At 38.1% G+C, this 11,545-nt stretch overlaps 1 protein-coding gene across 1 annotated transcript in view; it reads right to left on the minus strand.

The window, feature by feature from the left end:
• The window catches only part of gsg1l (gsg1-like), a 30,368-nt gene extending 23,185 nt beyond the window's left edge, over nt 1-7,183 (minus strand). The window contains exon 1 of the mRNA XM_079812759.1: nt 6,573-7,183. Within this exon, the coding sequence (XP_079668885.1) occupies nt 6,573-6,861 (289 nt within the window). The 5' untranslated portion in view covers nt 6,862-7,183. The remainder of the gene's footprint in view (nt 1-6,572) is intronic.
• Nucleotides 7,184-11,545: the final 4,362 nt, after the last annotated feature.

Consider the following 11,545-nt stretch of genomic DNA (forward strand, 5'->3'; position numbering starts at 1 on the left):
AATTCCACATTTAATTAGCTCCTGACAAATCTTGTATTAAAGCAAAACATGCATTTGAGCAGTGAGTGATTTTAACTAATAATACCTCGCTGACGGCCACCTCAGGATCACGTCCGTGACGATTGGCCGCCGCCCATCGCTGCTAAACACGCTGCAAATGGAACACGTATCCCAGAGCCCGAGACACAGAACCCAGTGAAACGTTTGCCAAATTATATAATTACAGGCTCATCAAGCGGGGTTGCTTTCGTTGAGAAAATAGCTTGTAATGTTAGAACTTGAACCGGCACACTCGGATAAAATTGCATGATTAAATCATTAGCCAACACTACTATCTCACTCAATAGAACACAGAGTAAAAGGCAATGCACTTTAAGAGAGCCTTGTGTATGTTCGATGATTTGTTAAAGCAGACCGCACAAAATGCATAGTGATAAGCAAAGGAAAACCAATAAATTCTTATCCTGGTTGCAAAGCAGCGAGCAGCTAGTAGTAAGAGCGAACTTGATCTGCTTTAAATAGGTGCCCTGCTTTTAGCGTAGCCATTAGTAACGAGGGGAGTTGAAACAGCTGATGCAAATCAGCTGATGAGACAGTGTTGTTACCAATAGCGTTAGCAGCGTCTTGACTACTTGGCCTGCCAGAACTGACGCTGACGCTCAATTTAACCTATGTTTTTTTATATACATTTTGTGACTTTTTCTCATTTAGGGTCATGAACATGCATGCAAAGTTTCAACACGCTGATGTGTTTTGACATATACACACAAAAGTACTGTTACGTTCGTGATGTTCACGGGTCAATTTGACCCGCATATTTTAATGTTCTATGGCAACTGTAGAGACCCAAAATAATAAAATTTCTTGGTTATATTTTGTTATTTTAGTTTTTTACTAACCCTATGAAGCTAAAATAATTAGCTTTTCCCCATTTATTTCAATACAGAAATATTTTTTTGTATGCCACAAATGGTAAAAATTAGCTATAATTTCTTTATTCAATTTATCTGAAATACTATCTAACCTACATTGTTTTTCTTGAAATTGTGTGACCTTTTCTGATTTAGGGTCATTAACATGCATGCAAAGTTTCAACATGCTTCTGCGTTGTGAAATGTGCATATCAAAATTGTATACACTCTTGCTGTTTGTGGGTCAATTTGACCCATATAGGACAGCTATTCAAAAGCAACTGTACAGACACAAAATACAAAACACTTTGTTGTATGTCAGAGCTCTTCAACTCTAGTCCTGAAGTGCCAGTGTCTTGCTGAGATCAACAACTTCATGAAGCAGTGTTTTGAAAGCGGCCATCACTGTATAAGTCGTAAAAGTAAAGTTTAAAACAAGTTATAGAAGTTTATGAACATGTAAAATATATAACATATATTTTTATATTTTATATAAAATATACATTTTACAAAACATGTTCAACTCTAAAACCTCAAGAAAATCAAAGCTAAATATCTGAACAAATTCTGTGCCAAATTTTAGGTTGATATCTAAAAAAAAAAAGATATTTTTGTGCGCAGTACCAACGTTTTCCACTAGATGACATGTAGACTCTTCGATTTCCATATATGGTTTGAGTGATCTGAACATTATATTTTCATACTTTTCAAAATATCTATAAAGTAGACATCCTATTCAGAAGTAGTTTGGGCAGTAATGTTAATATTTGATTTGAATTCAAAATCTAAAATGCGTATAAAAAACATATGGAAAGAGTCAGAGCGTGCGTTATAGTTTGGCACCGCATCACAAATGACGAATCTATCGATATTTATCTACTGCTCTGTCATCTCTTTTGAAAATTAGTCACCAAATATGAAAATTAGAGTCTAAAAGCTTTAAAATGCTATATAGTTGGTCAAGATTACTTTAGGTTTAGACTAAGATATTATTGCTCTAAATTTATAAAGGCAAGTGTCCCAAGGGCCAATCTTAAAAATAGTGGTTAAAAGTATTTTTATGAATCGTAAATTCAGATATGTATTCTTTGTAATGTGTGAAAATGATTTATATTAAAACTTAATTGTTTGTACCTGATTGTATATGTTTTTTCATAGTGTGATTTTTGGGGAATTGTATTGAATCCAATTAGGGTCAATTTGACACGGATCATAACGAGTGTAACCAGAAATCGAACAGTGCACGAGGGTTAAATGAGTTAACCAATTGTATGTGTTCTAACCAAAATAAAGTTTTTAATTAAGATTGTCCAGTGTCTCTGGGCTAGAACATGAGAAGTTTTTGGTGCATCCTCCAAAATTGGACTTTTAATTAAACTGGTGAGGATAATTTGAGGCTCAAGGCTATTTCTTCATATAAACTTTAGTCTGCAACTTTCAATGATAATCTTGCCTGTGGAGGAGTGAATGAATATGCTAAGCTGTGCCTAGAGGACAGAGGTCAAATAGAAGTGAGAGATGATCTAAAGTAGCATGGTAATATGAAGACAACAACATGTGTGGTATTTATGAGGATCTATTGACAGAAATGCAATATAATATACAAAACTATGTTTTCAGTAGATGAACCCTTATGTTTTTATTACCTTAGAATGAGCCATTTCTATCTGTCCCCTTACAGTGAAGTCGCCATTTTGCGCCGCCATGTTTCTACAATAGCCCTAAACGGAAAAAACTGCTCTACAGAGCACTAGCTACTCTCTGCTGTCTCAGACATTTTTGTCCTATGTTGGTCACCGTAGCTTCTCTGTGTGCTTCGAAAGGGAGGGGTGAGTGGTTGCAATTCGCAACCTCACCGCCAGATGCCGCTCAAATTTACACAGTGCACCTTTAAAGATTGCACAGAAAACATTTAAAACAATTTCATATGGAAATATTGTGATTGTCATATTTTTGGCTCTGATTATATGCATGTGGCTCAGATTCCTCTATGCCGGTTCAAAGAATGGGGCTACAATAAATATATTGGCAGTGACGTTCCTGCCCAAGTCTGCAGACACAACATGCATAATTCCAGGCTTGTCAGACTCAACAAAAATTGATGCACTGTGCCGTCTACATTACAGACCACACAGGCCTTTCAAAGTTTTATTACCTTCAAAAATCTCAATTTAAAGTAGCATATTAAACTATGCGCAAAAGCAAACAAAAATAACAACTTTATTCAACAATTTAGCTCTAGCCTGTGCCAGTCTGTAAATAGTGCAGCGCTCACGAAGCATGCGCGGGAGCTGCAACGTAAACAGCGTAGGAGACTGGCACAGGCCAGAATGAAATTGTTGAATAAAGTCATTATTTTTGTTTGTTTTGGCACACAAAAAGTATTCTCGTCGCTTCAGTAAATTTAGGTTGAACCACTGGAGTCACATGGACTATTTTAACAATGTTTTTACTACCTTTTTGGGCCTTGAAAGTGTTAATTAAATTGCTGTCTATGGAGGGGCCTGAGAGCTCTCGGATTTCATCAAAAATATCTTCATTTGTGTTCCGAAGATGAATGAAGGTCTTACGGGTTTGGAACGACATGAGGGTGAGGAATGTAATGACAGAATTTTCATTTTTGGGTGAACTATCCCTTTAACAAGATGTTCAGTTCGGTTCCGTACACATTACATTTGTAAATGCGGTTGTCGGTTCCTGCATTTTTCGGAGGTTAATTCGGTTGTTGAATTCGGTTGATGTCACTCCCGTAAATTAGCTGTGTGTACAGAAAAGGAATAATCTCTAAAAGGTGAACTGACAACCAAATTCAGCTGCAGTGTGAACTGTACGTGGCCAGAAAGTAGTTCAGAATGTGACTGATCACACATTAGGTTGCCATCGAACACGACAGGGTGTCATAATCTGGATTTCATATTCTGCACCTTCTAAGTGCACTTCTTTTCTCATTACATCTCCCCTGAGCCTTTTCCCTCAGTAAATAAGGTCCCTGGAGGGAGTTTAATCCTTCTGCCAGGCAGATAAGTGGCCCATGGTAACCTCTCCTCAATTTGAATAGCGGAATCTCACTGCACCAGGAGAAATGCATTAACCGATTCCAAAAATGGCCGATGATGCAAAAACGTGAGTAATTGAATTTCTAGTGGGTTTTATTTCACCAGTTAGGTGAGGCACTTTTGGTAATCTTTTCATTTATATCAATGACATGAAATGTCTACAATGATTCATTCTAGTCCAATTTTTGGATACAGACTTATTTGTATAGGTCTACTAGTCAATCACATGTTTCAATAGAGCTGTTTTAAATCTTAAAAAGAAAAGTGTTTGAATTAGCATCAATTTTATTTCAAAGATTCATAATTCAAGAAATCTACTGAAACCATATGCTTTTTAACAGATAATCTCAGGCACAATATGAGGCAGTTATATATCACATACATATTGAGTATGCAATTCCCTTTCCCAATGCCTACCCTGGGGAATCAGAATGACGTGGGCTGACTCACTCATTATGGATTTAAAAGCTGTAATCATATTCATTCAATCCAACTCTGTTCTTCCAATATTTCATATGATTAAAGATCCCTGGCTTTTGATCAGCTCCTAATGTTTAATCTACTATCGGAGGTTGGTTGAGGGTAATTGCATCAGTAATGAGAGTGAATGATTTGATGGCCATTAGCATTATTATATGGTACTGTACTGATCAGGTAATGGGCAAAGAGAATAGATCTTTAAGTATGATTTATTAATTAGCACTCTACATTTTCATGCCCTCTATGTGGCTTTGCCACTCCTCCGCCTGATCTGTGAGTCAAGTTCTTGGACGTTTCAGTGTTAAATGGGGGCATTGGTCAGAATGGTCACTTGGTCACACATAAATCTTTACAGTTATTGATGGCTCTGCAGTTTATGCAGTTAAACTGCTTCTTTAATTCAAGGGATTCAAAACATCACTACAATGTTAAAAAAAACTATTAAAACTGACTGACAACTGACCAGGCTTGGTTTAATTTCTTGCTTCGGCTCTGATAAAATAGTGTAAGATAATGCATCCACAGATGTTAGGTATACCTATGATAGGTAGGTATAATGGAATATTATGTTAATGATGACGATCAATCATTACGCAGAGATTGAGCTGAGCTGTTTGTGTGTATGTGTGATGAGTTTTCAGCACAAAGCCTGTCTGACACTGTCAGATTAATCATAAATCCCGTTGATCACTAGATAGAAAAGGGCGTCAACTCTGACAAAAATAAAAATAGGGGAAAAAAAACTCATCGAGTCACATAACTTAATCCTCTTCAGCCTAACACACACTGAACTTCACTCGCTCCCCTGACAATGTCTGTTGGATTAAATTGAATACAATACTGAACTATTTTGTTTACATCTGTGTATTGAAGACATTATGTCAGTGGGTCTGTGAGACCAGTGATCACGTATTTGAACCTGATAGCCCCAATCTTGGATTTAGCTGTTGAGCATCACATTTTATGAAGCAAAAAGCTTTTTCTTCCATTATTGATGATGTTTATTTAACCAATATTGTATCGTGCAAGTACAAGGTAAAGATTTCCACACTTTTTTTTATCCCACTGTAGTTTATTTGGGTATTGAAGCACTGATGTTATCTCACGCCTGACGTAAATATTAAATATTATTATGAAAGTCAATTTAATTAAACGTGAAAGCAAAAGACAGTGATATTTCATGTTTTATCCCTTTTGCTGGACATCCTTTAATCTTGGTGTAGGCTATGTCCACTAACCAAAAACTCCTGATGTTCTACCATAGAATTTGTGACAAAACTAACTTGTCCGAGATAAAAAGTATGAATAATAATAATTTGAGAGAGTATCCTTTAAAAATATTAAAGTGTTCCATGGGGAATGTGGTTATCTAACGGTGTCTTTACCAAGTTCCTCAAAACTCATTGAGAGTCAAGTAAATCCTGACAGATGTTTCCAAAGCTTCTGGCGCACAATCATTCCCTGCCAATCCATTGCGCAACACATTCACACTGCTTTACAAACGGCCTGTTGAAGTTTCCCCACAGTGCAAAAACACTCTCTTATATATTTTCATTATATAGTATAATTTGATTCGTAATCATATTAATGAATGCTAATGGATGTTAATTGACAGATATCATCTAAATCATGAGGTTTTCTTGGTCAACATAATATAATGCACTTTTTAAAAACTTTTTTATGTTTAAAACACTAGAAATATTAAGGGTTCTAACTCTTATACTTCTACTGGACCTGACAACACTAAGGCCTGGTTTCACAGACAGGGTTTAGATTAAGCCAGGATTATAGGACATTTAAGTGACTTTTATAAACGGGCCATAGAAAAAAAATACTGGTGTGCATCTTGAGACAAAGCATATTTTAAGATAAGTCAGTGCAATTTGACAGCTCAGACATGCATTTTAGTCTGGGGCCAGGTTTAAGCCTTGTATGTGAAACCGGGGTCGGTTACATTTTAGAGACAAACATATACTTAATTAATTAATAGGCTATATTTAATTAATTAAAAACGTTTCATAAACGTTTTCCAAATGTCAATTTTAAAAAGGTGTTACAACACCAAACAGCACTCGCTACTTGGCATTCATTTACACAGTTAAGGAATAATTTAACGAACTCTCACCTCCTCCATGGATATTCTCCTCACACGAGTACCAGATCCCCGTGTGAAAATGCCTAAAGAGGAAGCGATCGTCACCCGTTTCCCAGCTATAGTGAACTTTACTCGGGTCTGTCTCGTTCACCCCATAGTCAATACAATTGTGCCGTCTTTCCTTACTGCAGTTGGGTTTGGGGACCCTCTGAGTCCCTTCGCACCAGTAGGTCGTGATGAACGCCGTCGTTGAGAATAAGAGTGCCAGAAGATTTAACCCCACAGACAGCAGAGCACGGCATTTTCGAGTGGTCTTCATAGTCCTACAAGAAGTGGCTCACACACTTGTATGAGCTCATTCAAACCGGGCTGAAAAATCTTGATGTGTGTGAGGAAAGCGCAGCGGTTGCGCTCACCTCACCTCTGTTCACCGGCCCGAAATGACAGTGACAGGTTGGATCTTCACGCATTTAAAAGGAGCGTCACTCCTCTGATGCTCGCAGGTGGATCCATGCGCATGGAGACAGACGTGACTCAAGTAAGGAAGATCTCTGAGGCATCTTTGAGGCAGGCACTTACGCTGCCAACTCTCTCTCTCTCTCTCTCTCTCTCTCTCTCTCTCTCTCTCTCATTCTCTCTCTGCGCGCGTACTAGCGCGCGCCTGTGTCACCCTCTGTCCTATTAATTGTTTCTTTTTCTTTTTGTGACTAAAGGGATCATCAACCTATTTTGTAAAACTAATTTTGAGTCAATGACAACGTGTGCGAATTGTAAAACAACTTGCGGGGGTCTTTTTTAATAAATTGTCGTTGCACACTGCACAGTCTAGCTCTAGCACATTATCAAACCCTTAACTAAGCTGTAGCCTATGTTATAGACTTTTTAAGTCTGACATTTGTGATTAGGGTATGTAATGTGAAAATATAATAAACTGACAATGACAGTTTTGTCGTTTTCCAGTTCGATACTGAAATCTATAAGCTATGATTACCTCCTCCAGACGAACGCAAATTCAATACTGTAGGCTACTGCTGCATATAAAAATGTAGTTTATATGTGTGTGTGTGCATATTTCTACACACACACACACACACACACACACACACACACACACACACACACACACACACACACACACACACACACACACACACACGCACACACACACACACACACGCACACACACACACACACACATTTCAATGCATAGAACGATTAGCAAAATAACTACAAAAAAGTAAGATTTTGAAATCTGTCCTTTTTATCATCTTGCATATTTGTATTCGACTCTATAGCCACATTAAGCATTCAATATTTGTGAGCCATAGTTGGCTCTTTTATCCAGACTTAAAGGGATAGTTCTCCAAAAAATTTAATTATCCCTCTATGGCATGACTTTATATTTTTTGGGGAAAAAAATATTTCACCCCATTTTTTGGGAGCTTGGGGGTCCCATATAATATATCCATCATAAAAAGTGTGATGGCCATATTATGACCATAGGTGAAGATAATAACACTGATGATCTCTTCATCACGGCACCTGTTAGTGGGTGGGATATATTAAGCAGCAAGTGAACATTTTGTCCTCAAAGTTGATATGTTAGAAGCAGGAAAAATGGGCAAGCATAAGGATTTGAGCGAGTTTGACAAGGGCCAAATAGTGATGGCTAGACGACTGGGTCAGAGCATCTCCAAAACTGGGCCTGGGCATGGTCATGGGCAGCTAAGGCTCATTGAGACCCGTCAGGGTGCCCACGCCGACCCCTGTTGGCACCAACAGTGGCATGTGAGCATCAGAACTGGACCACAGAGCAATGGAAGAAGGTGGCCTGGTCTGATGAATCACGTTTTCTTTTACATCACGTGGATGCGTGTGCGTGGCTTACCTGGGAAACACATGGCACCAGGTGCACTATGGGAAGAAGGCGTGGCGGCGGAGGCAGTGATGCTCCGGGCAATGTTCTGCTAGGAAACCTTGGGTCCCGCCATCCATGTGGATGTTACTTTGACATGCACCACCTACCTAAGCATTGTTGCAGAGCATGCACACCCTTTCATGGAAACAGTGTTCCCTGGTGGCTGTGGCCTCTTTAACTCTTTCACACATCTACAAAGCAAAAATGGTTCAGGAATGGTTTGAGGAGAACAACAACGAGTTTGAGGTGTTGATTTGGCCTCCAAATTCCCCAGATATCAATCCAATCGAGCATCTGTGGGATGTGCTGAACAATTCATGGAGGCCCCACCTCACAATTTACAGGACTTAAAGATCTGCTGCTAACATCTTGGTGCCAGATACCACAGCACACCTTCAGGGGTCCATGCCTCGATGGGTCAGGGCTGTTTTGGCATCAAAAGGGGGACCAACACAATAGGTTATATTATTAAGGTTACAAATATTGTCATGCCTGATCGGTGTTAATAATAATGATAAAAAAACATAAATGATACTCATAATGCACATTCTTTGAGTTTTCTGAACATGTAAAATCAAACTTCCCAGGAAGACTTGAATGCAGCATATGGTCCTAACCCTATGATATTGCCTGAACAAAAGTGGTCTAACTGCACAGTGTTGCCACGAGGAAACAATTAAAAAAACACAGTTTTAGTATATAAATAAAAACAAAATAAATATTTTAACAATCAAACATACTTCTTAACATACTGATGCACATGCATATTTTTTTATATACATTTATTTCAATTTAAACATGTTAAAAAGTGATATTTATCCAACCAATTGATGACACTGTGTCCCATGTGGCTTTGCTTCATGAAAGGACTGCTCCACCCCCAAACAAATAGTCACACCCACTTCAGCCCCTCATATCATTGAACAGACATGTCAGGTGATATTATATATTAAAAAAATATATTTAAAAAAGTTAAAGGGGCAGTGTTAGGTCCCAAAAGTTAGTTTGTTGCCTGAGGGCAACACAATGCCATGGAGGGTTATCCCATGATACCCTCCTAGGTGTGGGCCTATATATGATTATCTTCTTCAGACGAACACATTCTGAGTTACATAAAAAAATATCCTGGCTCTTCCAAGCTTCATAAAGGCAGTGAACGGTGGTCCTGATTTTTAAGATCCATCCATCATAAAAGTGCTCCATACAGCTCCGGGAGGTTAATAAAGGCCTTCTGAAGCGAAGTGATGCATTTGTGTAAGAAAAATATCCGTATTTAAAACTTTATACACTGAAATAGCTAGCTTCCAGAAGACGGCCTGTGGCAAAAGAGTAACCCCTGACGCGACGTAGGAGTAGCGTAAGCTTTGACCAAACAAATAGGGGTGGGCAACAAACTCAAGCTCCTCTTTTCTTATATTGAAATCCTCCGACATATATCTTTAAAAATTCTCGTTTTAGACTACTAATTTGTGACCGGTGTTGTGTTTTGCTCTACCCTCTGTGCTTCCGGGTTACTTTTTCTCTGTGAATCAGTGGCTACGGCCGTCTGTCAGAAGCTAGTTATTTTAGTTTATAAAGTTTTAAATATGGATATTTTTCTTACACAAAGCCTTTATTAACACTCTGGAGCCGTATTAATTAATTTTTATTATGGATGGATGCACTTTTTTGGACTTCAAAATCAGGACAGACCATTCACTCACATTATAAAGGGTGTTGATTTGGCTGAAAGAAAAAAGTCATATACACCTGGCTTGAGGGTGAGTAAATCATTGGATAATTTTCCTTTTTGGGCAAACTTTCCCTTTAATGGCCATTTTGTATACCTTGTAAGAGCTTTGAATCCATGAATTCTTTACAGGTTAATTGTGTATAGAGCCAAAATCAGCTTTTATTGATTTAAACACAGACCTCTGTTTCAGACAGACCACTCACAATGAGAATTCATCACATATAATTTTATAGTTCCTCCTTAATCAATAAAATGGTGTATGAGCTGCACTCTGCAAAAGGGTGAAATATCTCACAGGGATCCGGCTTGTCAGATTGTAAAAAAATATGTCTTAGCATGATTTTGTAATCTATACAACAGGAATCAAATTTCATATCTGGAAATAAACCTGTCATAACTGTGACTCTTTAAATGGGTGCTTTGCATTTATAGACAGAGATGTCATATCAGTTAATAAAAATAGGCTGTTATTTATTGTGTGTGAGAGTGTGTGTGTTTTGTGATTTATGAGGACACAAATTTGTATAATGACACGGGTATTACACTGGTATTACGACGTAAACATGAAATATGAGGACAGTTCATATGTCCTCATATTTAAAGTAGCTTTAAAAACATACTAAACAATGTTTTATTAAAAATGTAAAAAAGCAGAATGATGGGTAGGTTTAGGGGTACGAGTAGTCTAGGGTATAGAATGTACAGTTTGTACAGTATAAAAACCATTACGCCTAAGGAATGTCCTCACTTAGCAAAACTTAGCTCACTTAGTTTGTGTGTGTGTGTGTGTGTGTGTGTGTGTGTGTGTGTGTGTGTGTGTGTGTGTGTGTGTGTGTGTGTGCGCGTGCGTGTGTGTGTGTGTGTGTGTGTGTGATTTGTGTTCAGTGATTACAACGGTTAGAGCTTCTGATATGGTCATCATCTCCATTAGGATGGAGAGTTTGGCCCAGCTGTCATCTAATGTCTTCTTCATGGCAGGAGGTTACAAAGCCTGGTCCTGTTGTGTTGTGCAGTCAACTTGACATTCATGAAAGAATTCTCATCATCATGAAATACCATTCCTACCACACACACATTTTGCAGCTTGAAAGCTTGAAATCCATATTTCTTTCATATTATACCCGACTCGAGCGTCCCTTAATCATTGGAATACAACAATAAATTATGTGTGTCTGTCTTGAAATATCTGAACACAAAGAAACTTAACCATATTTATCCCTGTGCTGAGATGAGATGGGAAACAGCAAAGGAGCCCTTCTTGATAAGCCATAGCAAATTGAGCTTAACACGCTGGCAAACAGGCAGGTGGTATAGCTTTACTTCCATGGCTGTCATTTCAAATTAAATTTTGCT

The sequence above is a fragment of the Gobio gobio genome (genome assembly GCF_949357685.1).
Source record: "Gobio gobio genome assembly, chromosome: 1".
Taxonomy (NCBI): Eukaryota; Metazoa; Chordata; class Actinopteri; order Cypriniformes; family Gobionidae; genus Gobio; species Gobio gobio.